Here is a 20,545-nt window from a genome sequence, read left to right as displayed (position 1 = left end):
TAAATAAAAGACAATTTCTGTGAAGCCGTTGCTGATTTTCGTGGTTGTACGCAGGGAACCGCGGTACGCAATCGTCCAGAAAGGCAGGTGGGCATGTCTTTTCTTTCTTTTTTTTATTTTTGAGACGGAATTTCGCTCTTCTTGCCCAGGTTGGAGTGCAATGGTCCAATCTCGGCTCACTGCAACCTCCGTCTCCCAGGTTCAAGCGATTCTCCTGCCTCAGCCTCCCAAGTAACTGGGATTACAGGCATGCGCCACCACGCCCGGCTAATTTTGTACGTTTAGTAGAGATGGGGGTTTCTGCACACTGGTCAGGCTGGTCTCGAACTCCTGACCTCAGGTGATCCGCCCGCCTCGGCCTGCCAAAGTGTTGGGATTACAGGCGTGAGCCACCGCGCCCGGCTGCAGGTGGGTATTTCTTTAAGCACTGGGCGAGAGGCCTTCCGCTCCAAGAAGAATACTTACAGAAGAGTGGCCTTTCCTGGTCACTGCGAACGCACCTAGGACACAGCAAACGGCTGGCTTCCGGGCCCCGCCCCCACCTGTAGACTCCGCCTCTGGGTCCGCCACTCTCCCGTCAGGCGCCGCGCGCGCTCATTGCCCGGCCTCTCAGGCTGTGTCCCGCCCCTTGCGGCCCCGGAGAGATGGCGGAGTTGGACATCGGGCAGCATTGCCAGGTGGAGCACTGCCGGCGGCGAGGTGATCGGGGAGCCCCCAGCCCCCATCCCCGGCCACGGGATTCCGGGGCTCCGCTTTGGCTCCGCGGATGGTGGCGGCGGGTGAGGGGAGGCCACAAGGCTGGGCAGAGCCTGAGGAGTGGGGTGGGAGCGTTTCTTCTGGGGCTGGAGTGAGATCGGTTGGTGCGTGTTTTTGTTGGCCGTGAGGCTTTGAAATGACTTGTGGTATCCTTGGAAGGAAGCCATTCAATTCCTGAAAACGTACCTTGCAGAGTTCATTTTGGTTTTCGAGTGTGCCGTGTCCGAGCAGTGCACGAAGCCCACTGCTGGGTCGCGTGGCGCACACTTACCCTGCTGAGCGCGGGGATGGGACGCGTAGGATTGGTCTGAGAGTGTTGTCTTTGGGCTTTGCCACTGCGACCTACGGCCAGCCACTTTCCCAAACTTTTTGTTTACTTATCTGTTACTTAGCTGTCAGGAGGAGTTGGGCGAGATCAGCTCGCCCAACTGGTGTTCACGTGGATTTGTGTCCGGAAGAAGGTACTTCCTTAGCTTTTATCCAATTCTCAAAGGCATCCTGATCCTCAGATTATTCTACCAAGTGGTCATCATGTTCTCCTAGCTCTGTCATTCCCTGATTCTCATTATTATTGTTTGAACAAACATTTACAGATTATTGATTTTGGTGCTTGGACCACATAAGGGTGTAAACTACAGTCATTTACACAGAAGACCTTTCCAACTAGTAAGCTGCGTTTTAGAGAGAATTAATAATATGGCGATGAGCTCTCCCCATTGTACTGAGAGACCTTGGGATATACCTAGTCCAAGGTAATGTGGCACTGGCTTCAGGATACCATACACCTGGAAAAGGCAAGTTTTTGAAGCTTTAGAACCACACAGACTGCTCAGTCGTTGTTACTAGGTTTCACACACTACATAAGGTAGCAAACAGGTTTAATCTCCCCTTGCAACTTCAGTCATTGGTATCAAGTGCCTGAATATGGTGTCAGGGACTCTGAGATTTAGCCCAGTTTCAGTGGAGTTCCATAATTGATTAGTGATTTCTACTGTGGGCGTGCGTGATAGGACAGGTGACAATTCCTTCTAGGTTCTTGTTACTTATAGCCCTCTATCTATGTATCTTTCACCACTGGCTGTAATAACAAGACAGTGACTTTTTTCATGTGGAAGCTTAGCCATTTGGGTTTTGACTGTAAATTATGTGTGTCTATGCCTGATCCCCCACTAGTGAGTCCAATACACATTATATGCCATTCATGACATAGTTCCTTTTCCTTTCCAGCTATTTATCTCTTTAGTGTCAATAACTGAGATGAGGCCAGGCCTATCTGTTTGGGACTAGTGGAAAGCAGTTAAGATTTAGACTGTGTCAAGTGTATATCCTAAATTTTATCTCCCTTCTGGAGGGATTGAAGGATGGTATCAGGTGCTGGGAAATTGTCTTGACTTAACTCTTTCCCCTGGGTCCTTCTGGTTTGTGTCTAATACTTCATTATTAAAAGTCTCAAAATATTAAGCATCTCCACCCAGTCACTGTGGTATTGTTCTTTTTTGTTTGTTTGTTTTGTTTTTAGATGGAGTCTGGCTCTGTGGCCCAGGATGGAGTGCAGTGGCGCCATCTCGGCTCTCTGCAACCTCCACCTCCTGAGTTCAAGTGATTCTCCTGCCTCACAGCCTCTTGAGTAGCTGGGATTACAGGCATGAACCACCATGCCCAGCTAATTTTTTTGTGTTTTTTAAAATTTTTTTTAGTAGAGATGGGGTTTCGCTATGTTGGCCAGGCTGTTTTCAAACTCTCAACCTTAGGTGATCTGCCCGCGTCGGCCTCCCAAAGTGCTGGGATTACAGGCATAAGCTACCGCGCACGACGCCTTGCAGTATTGTTCTGAGTTGAGTGTACTCAAAAGAAGTTAATTGTTGTATTATTCTTATTAATTATAGTTACCGTATTACTATTCTGATCTTTTATATATATCTCATTTGGTTTTTATAAGTACACTATGAGGTCTGTGTGGCCTACAGCATAGATACAGATATAGATATATTCACACATGCATACACACACATATACATATATACACAGAAAGGATGTGCTTATCTCTTTATACCTGTCTCTGTATCTACCTGTCTATATCTTTCTGTTTTTTCTTACCCAGTAATAGAGCTTTGGTTTTCTATATGTTTATTTACATACATATATAGAAACACACACACATATACTTTATACTAACTACTATATATTACCTCAAATTATATATATTTGAAATACCATAAATCTTATAGATATATATATAAATATAAATGTATTTGAATATAGTCAAGCTTTGGCGATATATGTATATGTTGTTCACACACAGATATATATTAGTACACAGATATATATATAAAAATATATATATTTATTGGATATATATATATATCCAAAGCTTTACTGTTAAGTAATTTACCTAGCATTGTTAGATTAGTAGGCAGTGGAATCAGAATTGAATCCCAGGTTTTTAACTCCAAATGCGGAATTTTTGCAGTATACAGTCATCAAAAACAACACCGAGTAAATCTGGGAAACAAAACAAAAAAGAAAAAGAAAACCACTAGAACTTATTTTTGTCTGACTTAGTAAAGTTACAAGTAACATCTATTAATACCTTATGTTAATCCAATTGCTTTCTGTCACAGTTGTTGAAGTTGTGATTCCTTTTGTTAGAGTGGTTACATAGTGCTTGCTACACTAGGATATTAATCAAAATGGGAAATTTTTCCATAGAGGTTGCCTTCTTGCTTAAGAAAACTAAATCAAAATCAGATACTGACCAGTATATACATTTTCTCTCAATTTTAGATTTTCTTCCATTTGTGTGTGATGATTGTTCAGGAATATTTTGGTAAGTTAAGTTTTTATGCAGGATTTGGGAGTAATTTTAATGTTTATTAATATGAGATTATTTCTGAAAAGTAGAATGATTTAAAGTAATTGTTACTTTAGCCATTGATTATTGATATTCTGTATCGTTATAGGCTCTGATTACTTCTTCATATATGTGACTAATTTTTAAACTTCCAAAAGTGGGGTTATGTATGTGAATTTTATATAAAAGTTATATTTTTGTCTTTTAATTACAAGGAGAAAATAATATTCACAATATAAAGAATATGGTAAAAATCTAGTTATAATTATTACTCTTTATTTTAATTAATAAAATGAAAGGCCAATCTGTAAATGCCTTAAAATAGGAATCACAGCATTTGACTACATTACATGCCAAGTAAAACCTGGGAATTAATCAAGAATTTTGGAAAATAGATTTTTCTTACAGTTAAACTTTAAAATGTCAAGTATTTGTTTTACAAAATAGAGCACTGAAAGAATGATTTTTTTTCAGAATATAATTCAGAATGATTTGTTGGAAGTAAATAAAAGTAATGTATATTTTTAAATTATTTGGAATTAGAACACTCTTCACATTTTACTACTGATGATCTTTTAGAAGAGCTGAAAGATACGTTTATATTTTCACATACCCTAAAGCATTCAAAGTAAACGTAATTTAGGGTGGTGAATTGTTTTTACTCATTCAAGTTGAACATCTGTGTTTTAAAACTTTTGAGACTATAGATGCTCCATCTTTAATTTATCTGATATTTCAGTTTTTTCTCATATTCAAAGTTATTAATGTAGTATGAGCATAATGTATCTTAAGAATGTTGAACATTAAAATATCGCAAATTACTGCAGTTATCTTTAAGTATGTTATTTAAATAAACACTTACTATTATTATTTAAGCCTTGAACACAGAAGCAGGGAGTCTCATGGTTGTCCTGAGGTATGTTAATACTTTTCCGATCTGATAAAATGTATTTGTATTTATGTACTTTTATTCCAAATTTAATTAGATTTAAAACCAGTCAATGTCACAGAGATTAAAGTTTGGCACACTAAACTGATTAGGTAAACAGGCTTTTGCTTCATTTATATTATTTTTCTCTTTTTGAAAGAAAAATTGTTTTACTTGGTATTTGTAAATGTTTATCCTTATGATTCTTATTCCTTAACATTTGTTTAGGTAGCCCACTTACAGCGTAAGGCTATATATTTATTTGTTTGTTTTGTTTTGTTTTGTTTTTTTGAGATGCAGTTTTGCTCTTGTTGCCCAGGCTGGAGTGCAGTGGCGTGATCTTGGCTCACTGCAACCTCTGCCTCCTGGGTTCAAGTGATTCTCCTGGCTCAGCCTCCCAAGTAGCTGGGATTATATGCATGCGCCACCACGCCCAACTGATTTTTGTATTTTTAGTAGAGATGGGGTTTCACCATGTTGGCCAGGCTGGTCTGAAACTCCTGACCTCAGGTGATCTACCCGCCTTGGCCTCCCAAAGTGTTGGGATTACAGGCGTTAGCCACCGCGGCCATCTAAGGCTATATATTTATAAATATACACTTAAGTTAATGTCCTCCGTGTATATTCCCTCCAGTTCACTGTGTCCTTTACTGTTGTGTTCATTTTCACTGATGCCTGCTGATAGGATCTGTGGTAGTACCTGCTGATAGGATCTGTGGTAGTAAATCATTCTGGCTCAGTCGGCCTAAGACAACCAGGAAGAAACCTATAGTCATAAAATTCCTACCCTAATTTTGCACAAATCATAAGTTAAGAAAGGTCTGGCATATAGAGGTCAAAATATTACCCTTGTTACTGGTAAAGATGAGTTGAATCATGAAGCTCAGCACAGAGCCAAATGGGTTTGCAAAGAAAATCCAGAATTAGGGAGACTTGCCCAGCAGTCACAGCAGTACTGGACCATGTTAGGCTTTCTCCTGAAGGCAGTTCAATTCCAAGAGGAAGAGAGAAAGCTAAACCCACTATGTTCAATGTGTTCTAACACATTTCAGTGGACATTTATTCCTGCCCACCATTTACCAAGTGCTTTACCAAATATTTTCACATCCGTTTTCTCAGTTATAGAAAGTTATTAAAGTTACATGAGATTCAGTTGAAATCTGATTCTTTCAAGTTTAAATGATGAGTCAAAATTTGATTCTTTGAAGTTTACTTGATCTATTTGAGGAAAATTAAAATTACCTAGCATGTTGATTTTATGCAGCGTTAATTGGAGGAAATATTCAGTCATACAATAAAACTTACTGATGTTTCTTGCAGTTTATAAATCTATCCTATGTTTTCTTTTTTCTTAGGATATAATTTGATTTCTCTGTCTCTCAGATAATTAGATTCTATTAATTAAATACTGAAACATCATTAGGCCATTGCAACAAGTTCAAAAAGATACTTAAGTTAATTCCAATAAGATGTAACTATTATTTATAAAAAGAAATTCCCTTTGGTTGTAGTTTTCAAGCAATTATTTCCCTAAGTTTACTCATCTTTAGAAACCTGGTTTGTTAATGCTCAGAATAGCCTGGCTGATCTAGACTTTTTTTTTTTTTTTAGTCTTATAAAATCTTTTCTTCCTGTGATGGAGTATTTGCTGGTAATAAAAATATGAAATAGGGCATAAAGAATAATATATGATTATGAAAACTGTCTTTAACCTTTTATCTCACAAATAAATAAATATTTTTAAGTGTTTTATTCTCTGAGTTAAGTGTTTCATCTCCTAAAATTAGTGTGGAAATTAGGTTGACTTGCCATTTGAGGGTTGATGAGCTAATTACCTGAGCATATCATGGGGGCATCTTTGTATGAGACTGTTACAAAGCAGGTTAAAATTATAGAGCGTAATTAAATAGTCATTTCAACTTGACTTAGAAGACAAATATACCACAGTAGGAAAATTATGAAAATGTGGAACAGTCAGCATAGTAATCATTTGTCACACAAAACATTCATTATAATCTTTATGTGAGAGTAAGTAACTTGCTCTAATAAGTTTAAGCAAAAATGATATTAATGCTGCCTTCTAGAATAGACACATTGATTTGGTTTAGGTCTGAAATGTAATACATTTCCTCCTTTTTGCATTTTCAGGTGACTGTAATCAATGAGAGACTGAAGACAGATCAACATACATCTTACTCATGCTCATTCAAAGACTGCGCTGAGAGAGAACTTGTGGCAGTTATATGTCCTCATTGTGAGAAGAATTTTTGCCTGAGGTGATTGATCACTTAGGCTGTTCACACTTTGTATATCTGTTTAAGTCCTATACAAACACATGAACTAGTGTCACTCTTCTGTTGCTCATAGACACCGTCATCAGTCAGATCATGAGTGTGAAAAACTGGAAATCCCAAAGCCTCGAATGGCTGCCACTCAGAAGCTTGTTAAAGACATTATTGGTAAGCATCTAGAAAGTGTGTTTTGTTGCTTTCCTAGTTCCAGAGCTCCTGCTTCTTATGTCTACTTTCCAGTTACGGGAGGCATCATTAATAGCCCTAGTGGTATTTGTATTAACTTGCATTTTGATGATATTCTTGTGACAGTATATCTTACAAGGTCTACCTGAACAATGAAAATTTGGAAATTATTTGGAAGTACTCCACCATAAGTACTTATCTCTTTTGCTGAGCCACTTAGATTAGCTAGTTAACCATCGGGCTAGAAATTGTATTCATGAGATTGAAGTAGTCAGCTGCTTTCTCTACAGACTAAACTCTAAACCTAGTCAGCTGTGCTGTGAATACTGCTGATAGTAAGAGATACCAGAAACAAATGTATCTGTGACTTAAATCAGTCTTTCTGCCAGTATGTTAGCTCAGAATTTTTATTCCGTATTAAGGATAGTACCTTCATTAAAATCTTGCATATGCAAATCTTAAGGTTGTCTGTAGAAGCATTAATGACTGCTTTAGGTTGAATAGGCTTAAGTTGGAAAGAAGCACATTGTAGTGAATTTTTTGATGTGGAGATTGCTTAGATCAATCTCAATGATATTTTTCCATTGACCATGTAAATACAATACCTATACAATGAATGTGGTCTCTGTATATCTCTCTTGTGTGTAATTTATATATGTTTCAGGGCCATAATTAATAAGTGTTTTGTAATGAAACTCTATTTGTAATGTGAAAGTTTTATGTGATTACATGCTTACACTTCTTAGATTCCAAGACAGGAGAAACAGCAAGTAAACGACGGAAAGGTGCCAAAAATAGTGAAACAGCTGCAAAAGTTGCATTGATGAAATTAAAGATGCATGCTGATGGCGATAAGTCATTACCACAGGTTGGTCTTAGAGATTTTTTAAAACACAAAAATTTCAAATATAGTTGAAGTCCTCTTTGTGTTCCTCCTTCCCATCAATTAGCAACTAACCTAAACCTAGTATGTATCATTCTTAATGTTGCATGGTATATGTCAGCATAAATAATACATAGTTTTATGAGTCTTTTCACTTTATAGACATGACAGTGAACCATATGTATCCTTCTTCATGATGGTTTTCTTTTTCCCACTTGGGATGTGCTGTTAACATTTATCCATGCTGAGACGTGTAGTCAACAAAATTCAGATTTTTTTCAATTTTTTGCTATTATAAACTGTCTGTGGTGACCATCCTTGTGTGTATGTAGAAGAGTTTCTCTAGGACTGTTCCTTTAAAACTTCACAATATCAGTTATTTTATATAACAACCCAATATATATATGCATACCCTAACACAGTTTAGTTGAGTGGTACTTACCCTTAATGTGTGTTATATTATGATATTTGTTATTCTATTTTAAAGATTGTTAGTCAGAACCTATTAGGTTGATTTTCCAACCTCTGATGGATTGAAACTCCCAGTTTAAAAAATGCTACTTTAGGGAATATACCTGGAAATAGAAAACCTGGATTATGGGCTTTGCTGATCTTCAGCTTTACTAGATATGGTCAACTTCCTGTTGTCAGTGGTTGTACTCATTTGACTCTTTCTATTAGTGCTTTCAACCATGTCTATTTTTGGCCATTTATTCCTTCATAAAAATTTTAGGATCACTTTGCCCTACTCTGTGAAATTATGATTTTGATAGGAATTATGCTGAATTTTAGATTAGAGACAGCTGACATCTTTAGAATTTTGACTCTTCTATCTATGTCTGTGGTATATCTTTCTAACTTTTCTTTAGGTTTTCTTTTATGTGTAATTATAGAAGTAACGTTCTATAATGCTTACCATAAATATTTATATACATTTTCTTAGTTTTATTCCTAGGCTCTTTATAATTTTTGCTATCATTATAAATAATACCTTTTTTAAAAAATTACATTTTCCTAACTATTGTTGGTTAATGTTATGTTGACCTTCTGTCTGGCAAATAAATTCCTAATAGTTCCCATATTTTGTAGATTTTTCTGGGCTATTTTCTTTGGAGTTATATCTTCTCCAAATACCAATTTTTATAGATTTTTTTCTGCAGATTTTCTCTTCTCTTTTGCTCATTATCATTGTTTGCCTTAATGTTGAGATCTTCAGAACAATGTTGAATAATATGGGCAATAGAAGGAATCATTATGTTTCTGACTTTAATGCAAATGTATCTAAAGTTTCCTCAAGTATTAGATATACTGTAAGTTAGTGTTAGTAGCCTTTTTCTTGATATTATTATTTCTTTCTATTCCTAGTTTGCTAGGAATTTACATTATGAATGGATATTAAACTTTACTGTAAATTTTTTTCTTACATCTAGTAAGATCATTGTTTCCTCATCAATGTAATAAATTTTATCAATCAGGTTTCTGTCAGTAGATCATCAAATATTCCAGGATAAATCACTTGACTCTGGTATATAATTCTTTTAAATTGATTTGCTAACATATTATTTAGTGTGTATTCATGACATTAATAGCAAGATTATGCTCAAAAATTAGTTGAGCAGCTTTCTGTCTTCTATTCTTTGAGGTAGTTGTAGAGGGTGGGAATCATTTGTTCTCGAAGGCTTTGTAACACTCAGTTGTTGTAACTCTTGGAGAATTCCGAATACTATTCCAATGTGTTACATCTTTCTTTATCTGGATAATCTATTTCTTCTGAAGTCAATTTTGGTAAATATTTTTCCAAAAAATTGTTTGATGTAGATTTTTCAGTTTATTGTTATCTAGTTGTTGAAGTTATTCGGTTATACTTCAGAATCTCAGTGTATCTTTAGTCATTCTACTTCTTTCTTAATATTTTTCATTTGTACTTTTCCTTCTTTCCCCTTTAGACAGAATAGCTACAAGTTTATCCTTATTTTTTCTTAGTGTTTTCACAGAACCATGATTTGGATTTAAAGACCTCTGTTTTGTTTTCTGTTTCACTAATTGTTGCTTTTTTATTATTTCCTTCTGCTTTGTTTAGATTTTTCTCTAATGTCCTCTTTCCAGCCTTTCACATAGAATGATAATTTATTTATTTTATTTTTGTTTTGTTTTGAGACAGAGTCTCATTCTGTCACCCAGGCTGGAGTGCAGTGGGGCAATCTCAGCTCACTGCAACCTTGGCCTCCTGGGTTCAAGTGATTCTCCTGCCTCAGCCTCATGAGTAGCTGGGATTACAGGTGTGCACTGCCACACCCGGCTATTTTTTTTATTTTTAGTAGAGACAGGATTTCACCATGTTGGTCAGGCTGGTCTTGAACTCCTGACCTCGTGATCCGCCGTCCTTGGCCTCCCAAAATGGTGGGATTACAGGCGTGAGCCACTGCGCCCCGCAAGTTTGTTTATTTATTTATTTATTTATTTTTGAGACAGAGTCTCACTCTGTCTCCCAGACTGGAGTACAGTGGCCAGATCTCAGCTCACTGCAAGCTCCGCCTCCCGGGTTTATTCTCCTGCCATTCTCCTGCCTCAGCTTCCCGAGTAGCTGGGACTACAGGCGCCCACCACCTCGCCTGGCTAGTTTTTTTTGGTTTTTTTTTTTTTGTATTTTTTAGTACAGACGGGGTTTCACCGTGTTAGCCAGGATGGTCTCCATCTCCTGACCTCGTGATCCGCCCGTCTCGGCCTCCCAAAGTGCTTGGATTACAGGCTTGAATATTTTTAATATACTTGTTTAGATGTAACAATATACTTTTTTGGTGTCCTTATTTTGATACCATTTCAAACACAGGCAAGTTACAAACATAGTACAAATAACTTTTCCATATTCTTTACCCAAATGTACCAATTATTTATATTTTGCCCTGTTTGCTTTATCATCTGCTGTCTCTGTCTATATGCACCATATGTATATGTGTGTACTTAATTTTTGATCCACTTGATTTATCACTTTCTCAGGTTAAAATCTCCTACTATGGATGTGGTTTTGCTAATTTTTGTATATAACTCTAATGGTTTGTAGAGTTATATATTATCAAGTGCATAGAATTTCTTCATTGTTATATGTTCTTTATGAATTTTGCCTTGAATCCTATTTTGAATTATAATATTGTTTCACTAGCTTTCTTTTGGTGAATATTTAACAAGTACGTAATTTTTTCATCCCTTTATATTTCAACTTTTTTTGTTGTTTCATTTTAGGGTGTCTCTTGTAAGCAGCGTATAGCTGGACTTTGTTTTTTTAAAACCAGTTTGATAGTATCTCTTTTGTAGGTGAGTTGAATCCTTTCTTGTTTATGGTGGTCATTGGTGTATTTGAACATATTTCTTCCATCATATATTTTCTTCTCATCACCCTTTTTCTTTGACTCTTTCTCTTTCCTTTTGTATTGAATCTGTTCTGATGGCTTAGAGACGATTGATTACAGTTTTCTTATTTTATTGACTACCCCTGATATTTTCCATTTTTGAAATTTTATTTGATTTTTTTAAATTGCAAAGGTAGTACAAGCTTTTAACAAGTGTAACTATCAAAAGATGCATATGGAGAAAAAGCATACATACTCCTGTGTCTCTCATCCATTTCCATCCCATAAAGCAGCAGTTCTTAACTGAGAGCAGTTTTGCTCCCTAAGGGGACATTCAGCAATGTCTGGAGACATTTTTAGTTGTCACAGTTGGGAATGGGGTGCTCCTGGTATTTAGTTGGTAGAGGCCAGAGATACTGTTAAATTCATACATTGTACAGGACAAGGCCGACAACAGAGAATTTTTTCTTGGCCTAAAATGTAAATAGTGGCAAAGTTGAGAAGACCTGCTCTTAAGTATTCAGTAATAGTTACATTACTTTGCAATTCTTCTATTACTTGAAAGATAACAGTGAAAACTTCTACAAGACTTACTTTGAGACAGTCTTCTAAAACATTTCATCCTTGCAACAAGTTTATAAGGTATGCGTTATTAACTCTTACCCAAAAAGAGTAACATTCTATTAACATAGCTAGTAAGTGGAGAACTACGAATTGAAACTAGGCAGTCTGGTTTCACAAGTCATCTTTTTCACACACTTAACAATATATCATAAAACATTCTATAAGTTTGTAGATAAAAGTTTTTCCCTTTATTATTAATGTCTGTGTGTGTATAAATGTAGACATACTAGAGATATATGTGGGTGTCTATGTGTTTATACATACTTACATGTATAATATATACCTGTGTATTGTATCCATGTATATACATATATGTGTAAGTATGTATTATGTGTGTATATATATGTGTGTATATCATTTTACATAAATGAAAATGTATTCTACTTGTATATATATGCAAAAGCATAAAGAATATTTTTCTGTCATTATTTTATAAAAATGGTATCATTCATTTACTCAACACACTTAAAAAAAAATGCTTTCTGTATACCAAGCCCTGATAATACAGTAGTGAATAAAACAGAATCCCTCCTGCCCTTATGAATCCAGAGTTCCTGGAGTTTATATGCCACTGGGCTGAGACAGATATTAAATATATAATAGTTCATGTAGTCATTAGGGCTATAAATAAAACTAAAGCAGGTTTGGGGTAGATTATATATCCTTCTCTCATTAATGCCTAGTAGAAATTCCCTGAATGAGTTGGTGTGGCCCTAAATCATTTTCTTTCCAACTGCGTCCTCTTCTGTGGTGTGGGTGTACTGTGGCTTATTTTGTCATTTTTCTGTTAATGAACATTCACTTTGTTTCCAGTTTTGGCTATTGTGCTAAGTAGCCTGTGTGGTACTTTTCTTTCTGTGAGATAAATTCCCAAGAGTGTGTTTACTGTGTCAAATGGTATGCATATTTTAAATTTTAATAAAAATTGTCAAACAACTTTACAAAGAAACTACAATCCACATTTCAAATCAAACTTCATTGATGGATTGCCTATACTAAGCATGGTTTTGTGGCTCTAGTTTTTTAATCACCTTTAGTACTTACAACTCTTCTGAGATATATTTTTGTACTAATTTCACAGATGAGTAATCTGCAGTTAAGTATTTTTAAGAGCACTAACTTGGTAAGAGCCTGCTGTTCTAACCAGTTCCGTATACTGCCTCTTGTGGCCAAACATGAGAGTAGCCTTTTTCTCCATGGGTTCCAGTAACTGTTAGCATTCTTTTTAAGATTTTACAGTCTGGTGGCTATAAAAAGATATTTCATAATTGTTTTAATTTGTATTTTCATGGCTATTATTCAGTTTGGACAACTTTTAATATGTTTTTTAGGCATTTGGAATTGCCCTTCTCTGAATTGTTGTTGAGTAGTATCCTTTGGTCATTTTTCCTTTGGGATATTTTTCTATTTGTTTTGTTTGGTCAACTTATAGGAGCTCTCAGACTATAAAAGATGTTAATCCTTTATCTATAATCATTATTTGTAAATTGTTTTTCAAATCTATCAGTGTATTGATATTATTTATATTTCTAATTGACATAGCAATATTTTACATTTAAATTTTCCAAGTTCTGTCTTTTCTTTCATTCCTGTTGTGGTTTTCCATTGGGTTCTGTGTGTATGTTGGTTTTGTTTTGCATTAGCCCTTTTTTTTTTTTTTTTTTTTTTTTTTGATAGAGTTTTGCTCTTATTGCCCAGTCTGGAGCTCAGTGGTGCGATCTCAGCTCACTGCACCCTCTGCCTCCTGAGTTCAAGCAATTCTCCTCCCTCAGCCTCCTGAGTAGCCAGGATTACAGGCATGCGCCAGCATGCCCGGGTAATTTTTGTATTTTTAGTAGAGACAGGGTTTCACCGTGTTGGTCAGGCTGGTCTGGAACTCCTGACCTCAGGTGATCCACCTGCCTCAGCCTCCCAAAATGCTGGGATTATAGGCGTGAGCCACTGAGCCTGGCTTGTTTTGGATTAATCTTTAATCCACCTGTTTTTTTGGTTAGCATATGATGTGAGCTAAGGGCTTAATTTTATTTTCTTCCAGTTGTTTAGGTAGTTTTGCCATCACTGATTATTTAATAAGTTATCTATGTTTTATTGGACTGAAATACCAAAATATCACCTTCATGAAAAGTTGAACATTTTATTTTCTGTATGTGGATTTATTTCTTAATTTCCTATTACAGTCTACTCATTTGTTTTTTACTCATAGGTTAATAACATTGATTTGGTGCAATAGCTTTATAGAATGTTCTATATCAGATCATGCAAGTCACATCCGTATTTTTCAATTTTTTTCTTAGTATTTTTATTAGCATTTATTTATCCTTCTGAATGTTATGATTATTATATCCAGATTTTGAAAAATACCACTCTTAGGATTTCTGGGTTACCATAATGGGGCAAGGTTGTGAATGACAGACTTCAACATAGCCTGTTAAAGAAGTTAGACTCTTTAAAAGCAAAATGTGGAAACTGAGAGTATGATTGTAAAAAGCAACAGATAACACAGCGTAGTCTTAGTTCTATGAAGTTAGGTGAAGTACAGTTCTAATTCCCAGCAGTATCTACTAGCAAGTCTAGGCTTTTGGCCTGACTCAGAACCGTTCCTGAAGGATTCACATTGGATTTGCTTTATATGCTATACATTAGTTTTGGAAGAAATGACATTTTTATGACATTGTCTTTCTTCAAGGACCTTATATGTCTTTATTTCTTCAGATGTTTTATTCCCTTCTGTAATATTTTATATTTTTCTTCTTTTATGTTGTATTCCTTATTTTCATTGCTACATATTTTATGGTTTTTGTTTAGGTTGGGAACAGAATATTTTCCCCACTTCTATTGCCAAGTTCTTATTGCTAATAAAGAGAAAAAAAAATCTTGAGTTCTGTATACTCATATTATTCAGCTACATCATCAAAATATTTTATTAATTTTGGAAGTTTTTTTCTACTAGTGTTTTTCAATTTTCTAGTTAAAAATTATACCTCATTAACAAATAAGAATAGCTTTAATTTTTTTCAGTAATTATACTCATTATTTCCTTTTTCATACTACATTGTCTATAATCTCCAATATAATATCCTAAAATGATAATGGTGGTAACAGCTATGTGCCTACATTCTTAATGTATATAATTAAATATCAGTGTTTTTCTCAAAGCCTAAAGTTAGTTGGTAGTATATCCTCCTGAATACGAGCTTGAAATGCTTTATCCAGTTGACTCTCTCCTATCCCATCATCTTTTTTTAATATAAAAATTAATAGCTACTAAAATTTACCAACGCTTTTTTTGTTTTCGTTTCTCCTTCCTTAGGGCTCACTTTTATTTTTGCTAAATTACATTCTTTAGCAGTTCATTCAGTAAAGGTCTCTGGTAATAAACTCTATCAGTCTTTTTTTTTGTTTGCACATGCCCTTATTTTGCCCTTACTTTTAGCTGGATTGTCTATTAAACTTTCTCATCACTTTAAATATACTTTGTCATCTATTATTGGAGGAACATCTGTGTCAGTCTTACTCTATGAGTAATCTGTCTTTTTTGGTAGCTTTTAAGATTTCTTGTGATATTTTCCAATTTCTGTGGAACGTTTCTACATGTGGATTTATTTTAATTATTCAGTTTGACACATTGTAAATTTTGACTTTTTGGAAAATTGTACTCATTTTCTCTCTAAATAGTGCTACTTCATTTCTTCTTTTCTGAATCTCTTGTCGACATACTTTGGGGATCTATAATTGTTTTCGTTTTTTTTTTTTTTTGACAAAATCTCACTCTGTCACCCAGGCTGGAGTGCAGTGGCACAGTCTCAGCTCACTGCAGCCTCCACTTCCTGGGTTCAAGCAATTCTCGCGCCTCAGCCTTCTGAGTAGCTGGGACTACAGGCGTGTGCCACCACACCTGGCTAATTTGTGTATTTTTAAGAGACAGGATTTTGCCATGTTGGCGAGGCTGGCCTCAAAATCCTGACCTCGAGTGATCTGCCCACCTCAGCCTCCCAAAGTACTGGGATTACAGTTGTGAGCCACTGCACCCAGCCTATAATTGTTTCTATCTTGTATCTCTTTATGCGGTATTCTGGATGACTTCCTCGTATCCATCTTATAATACATTAGGCCTTTTTATTGAGGATTATAGAAGCTTATCTATAATAAATTTTGAGTGTTTTACTCCAGAAACTATTTTTTAATTTTCATTTTTTGACTTGGATCTTCATGTCTTTTATGTTTTATTTGTGCCTATTTTGGTTTTATAACTTCTTGTTTCCTTTTTTATCTAATTGTGCATCCTCAATACCTTTTTTTAATGTATTTTTAAAGTTCAGCTGTCTTCATTTGCCCATAATGAGTTAATCTTCAGTTTGTTTTGAAATTTCAGTTACTGAATTTAACATGTTCATCTTGAATAGGAGATTCTTCCTGTATTTCTCCTTCCTCTCACTTACAGATCCGTGTCTAACAATTTTATACTTAAGTCAGCATTCAGCAGTAACTTTAGCTGCCCCTTCTGGAGCAGAGGTCCCACACACTTCTCTGCTTCCGAGCAGGGAGCCTGACCCAGGAGCTTTATACGTATCTCCCTGTGGTGCTGTTACTTCCTCCTTACCTATAAGCTGACCTCCTCCTCTTCTGGAGCCCTGAAAGCCTGTGACTCAGCCAACCTATCACTTTGCATTTCCGTTTCATTTTTGATCTTCATACATATTTATCTTTTTTTAAAAAAAAAAGATAAGGCTATATCTTATTAATTTTCTTTTTCTATATTTATCTTCTTGCTACTTTGTTTTTAGAGCAAGTAATATTTGATTATAGAGGTGGCTCACAGTTTGAATTTCCAGTGATTTCTTGTTTTCTCTTTTAATACTTGTTACCTGTAATAACACACCCCACTGTTGGATTTGTCTTCAACAAATCCAAATCCCTTAGTGCTGAGATGGGAATTGTGTTGAATTTATTATTTCTCAGAATAATTGTGATCTTTCCCCCACAAGTTAGAGATGCTCCAGTTATGCCAAAATTTTTGTTTTAACAAGAATTGACCTGTAAAGCCCACACTTTTAAAAAGCAGTTTTTAGGAATCAGTGAAGAACAAAAGGCCAAGACTTTTGCTCCTACTCATTCTTTCCTGCTTGTTTTTTTGGAAATAGGTCTTACTCTATTGCCCTGGCTGGAGAACAGTGGCACGTTCACCACTCATTGTGGCCTCGACCTTCTTGGGCTCAAGTGATCCTCCCACCTCAGCCTCCAAAGTAGCTGGGACTACCGGCACCCACCACTATACCCAGCTAATTTTTTGTGCTTTTTGTAGAGATGGAGTTTTACTGTGTTGCCTAGGCTGGTCTTGAACTCCTGGACTCGAGCGGTTTGCCTGCCTTGACCTCCCAAAGTGCTGGGATTATTGGCATGAGCCATCATGCTCAGCCATCCATTTTTTAATTAGGCAGGAAAATACAATATAAGGAGAGGGCAGATAGGATCTAGAATACTAGAGAAATCCTTTCCAAGTCCTTTCTTTTATTGATAAGGTACTTGGAGTTTGGAGGTCTTTTTCTATCTTTTTTTCTTTTTCTTTTTCTTTTTCTTTTTTTTTAATGTTTCCTTGTTCCAAAAAGTCCTTCTGTCTAAATACATAGTGAGGTCTTTCACACAAAAAGAAATGTTATATGTGTTAGAAATCTTTGAATTGCAAGTGACAGAAACTTGATTCCAACTAGGAAAATCAAAACAAACTTTTTCCCTCATATAATGGGGAATAGTGAATTGATCTGGTCTTAGGGGATGAATAAATTCAGGAACTCAGATTATGTTGAAAGAGTTCATCTGTTTTCTTGTTATTTCTCTTTCTCCATTGACCTCATTTTTTCCCATTTGAGGAAACTTTTTCCACATCGGTTCAGGAATGACTGTGAGGTGACAGGGTTCACTGCAGGCAACTCCAGATTTAATTTGATAAAACTTAAAAAAATTAAGGAGAGGCTGGGTGTGGTGGCTCACACCTGTAATCCCAGCACTCTGAGAGGCCGAGGCAGGTGGATCACCTGAGGTCAGGAGTTCAAGACCAGCCTAACCAACATGGTGAAATCCCGTCTCTACAAAAATTAGCCAGATGTGGTGGTGCGTGCCTGTAATCCCAGCTACTCAGAGGCTGAGGCTTGAGAGTCACTCGAACCCTAGAGGCAGAGGTTGCAGTGAGCCGAGATTGCGCCATTGCACTCTAGCCTTGGCAACAAGAGCGAAACTCCATCTCATAAATAAATAAATAAATAAATAAATAAATAAATAAATGAGACTGCTCTAAGAGCGAAACTCCATCTCATAAATAAATAAATAAATAAATAAATAAATAAATAAATAAATGAGACTGCTCTTTGTCTCCTAAGCTGTTGAACATAAAATCCCAGGAACAGACCCTGATTGGCCTAACTTAGGCCACATGCCAGTCTTTGCACAGATCACCCTGGCCAGGGTCTTGGTCCTATGCCCATGCATTTATGTGTCTTTTTGGCTACTGTGATTAGTATTCCAAATAGCAGATACCTTGTTAGAGGGTAATTCTGCTCTGACCAGAAGAGGAGAGGAAGGGTTGGCACCAGACAAAAACTGATGTCTATTTTGTCTATGTAATGGTTGTTTTAACTTTTTCTTTTTACAGACAGAAAGAATTTACTTTCAGGTTTTCTTACCTAAAGGGAGCAAAGAGAAGAGCAAACCAATGTTCTTTTGCCACCGATGGAGCATTGGAAAGGCCATAGACTTTGCCGCTTCTCTAGCCAGTCTTAAAAATGACAATAACAAATTAACAGCTAAGGTAACATCTCGTTGTAATATTATTTCCATAAAGGTTTTATGATGTTCCATTCAAGCGTGTTCATTTACTACAGTATGACTTACTTCTGCCTTCACAGAAATTAAGGCTGTGTCACATTGCTTCAGGAGAAGCCTTACCTTTGGATCATACTTTGGAAACCTGGATTGCTAAGGAGGATTGTCCTTTATATAATGGTGGAAATATAATCTTGGAATATCTTAATGATGAAGAACAATTCTGTAAAAATGTTGAATCTTACTTGGAATAGTCATTCAACGATTCAAGTCAGAAATCACAGGGAAAATTCTATTACATGTTTAAGTCCATTTCTTTTACTACAGATACTATTTTTGTAATTTTTTAAAGTTGCTTTTTAACTAATTTCCCCTTATGTCACATTTTAAATTATGAGTTTTCTATTAGAATTTTTTTGTTTTAACTGTGTACTGATCCTCAATTATTAGCAAATCCTTATTTTTAATTAGTTTTCATTAGGTTATGCTGTAGTGACAACAACAAAGATGTATTTCCTGGTGGGTGATGTCAGCTGTTGATTGGCTGTGGCGCTGCTCTGTGTCATCTTCTCACCACGATCAAAGGTGAAGGAAGGGCTCTCTTTTGGGACACTGTCATTGTTTTAGCAGAGAGAGAAAGAGATTGAAATACACTTCAGTTTTCTCTTAAAAGATGCATGTATCATACTTGCTTTAAGCAAGTCATGTGGCCAAGCCTAGCATCATGGAGCCAGAAAGTATAGCCTTGCTGTCTATGTATATCATGATGTATAAATTGATATATGTACATGAATTATAGAAACTTAGAGGTCATCTTTATTCAGTCTTATAATTTTTACATGAAAAATCTTAGACCTAGGAGAAGAAAATAATTTTCTTTCTATTACCTAACTAGATTGGGGCATATTTCTGATAAAGACTCACCTCTAGTGAGATTCATCTTTTTTGTTTGTGTGACTAGATTACATATGAGAAGAAAGATGGGATAACTCAACTTCATTATATACCAAAGCAAAACACATGCCAAATGATAACTACATTTTACCAACAAATTTAGACGAGTATTCTTGACTAGTATTTACTATCTATACCCCCAAAACTACTACTATATAGACAGAATAGAAATTATTTCTAGTTGTCCTTTTGTTTTTTTCTATTCTAATTGTCATGGACATATGTAGTGGCTATAGGTTTACTTAAAAGGAATAAACTTCGATTGCTCATTTGGTTTATTTCCTTTCTAATTCTTCATATTTTTATGTGAGGAATGGAGATAATTTCTAACTTTTATTATGTTCTTATACTTTCATTCATTAGCATAGTTATTTGAGTTCCCATGAAATGTAGAGATTTGTCTCTAATTGCCATGATTAATACAATGAAGATGTGTGTACATACAGGTATACCTTGGAAATATTGTGGGTTCAGTTTCAGACTACCACACAAAGCAAATATTACAGTATATTGAGCCAGACAAATTTCTTTTGTTTCCCAAGGCATATAAAAATTAAATTATGTTTACACTATAGTCTGTTTAATGTGCAATAGCATTATGTCTAAAAAAAGTATATACCTTAAATAAAAAATGCTTTATTGACAAAATGCTAATAATCTGAGCCTTCAACCATTTGTAGTGTTTTTGCTGATGGAGGGTCTTGCCTAATTTCAATAGCTACTGACTGATTGGGGCGGTAATTACAGAAGACGGGGGTGGCTGTGACAACTTCTTAAAATAAGATCACAGTGAAGTTTGCCACATCGATTGACTCTTCCTTTCATGAAAATTTCTGTGTAGCATGCAATGCTTTTGATAACATTTTTTTCCTGAGTAGAACTTTCAAAATTGAAGTTAATCCTCTTAAA

General features: G+C 35.7%; 1 protein-coding gene across 4 annotated transcripts; it reads left to right on the top strand.

Annotated features, from left to right (window-relative positions):
- The first annotated feature begins 591 nt into the window (after positions 1–591).
- ZFAND1 (zinc finger AN1-type containing 1) lies at positions 592–20,293 on the top strand. 4 transcript variants are annotated; one of them, XM_008000979.3, is made up of 8 exons: positions 592–699; positions 3,541–3,583; positions 4,484–4,523; positions 6,684–6,811; positions 6,903–6,994; positions 7,759–7,880; positions 18,513–18,668; positions 18,766–20,293. In XM_008000979.3, exons 1-8 carry the CDS (start codon positions 645–647, stop codon positions 18,934–18,936), a joined length of 807 nt encoding a protein of 268 aa, XP_007999170.1. In that variant the 5' UTR covers positions 592–644; the 3' UTR covers positions 18,937–20,293. The 4 variants fall into 4 exon arrangements, with proteins under 4 accessions (XP_007999170.1, XP_037856267.1, XP_037856266.2 ...); XM_038000339.2 differs by having other exon boundaries at positions 620–677; XM_038000338.2 differs by having other exon boundaries at positions 626–779.
- Positions 20,294–20,545: the final 252 nt, after the last annotated feature.

Source organism: Chlorocebus sabaeus, chromosome 8, assembly GCF_047675955.1.
Source record: "Chlorocebus sabaeus isolate Y175 chromosome 8, mChlSab1.0.hap1, whole genome shotgun sequence".
In the NCBI taxonomy this organism is placed as follows: Eukaryota; Metazoa; Chordata; class Mammalia; order Primates; family Cercopithecidae; genus Chlorocebus; species Chlorocebus sabaeus.
Note: the sequence above shows the minus strand (reverse complement) of the source record. Positions and strands in the feature narration are given on the sequence as shown.

What these genes read in the sequence shown, in the direction of transcription:
- ZFAND1 (XM_008000979.3), top strand. Translation starts at nt 645, where the DNA reads ATGGCGGAGTTGGACATCGGGCAGCATTGCCAGGTGGAGCACTGCCGG. An exon ending in GGAGCACTGCCGGCGGCGAG is followed by an intron (nt 700 to 3,540) that starts GTGATCGGGGAG and finishes TCTCAATTTTAG; the next exon opens with ATTTTCTTCCATTTGTGTGT. An exon ending in ATAACAAATTAACAGCTAAG is followed by an intron (nt 18,669 to 18,765) that starts GTAACATCTCGT and finishes CTGCCTTCACAG; the next exon opens with AAATTAAGGCTGTGTCACAT.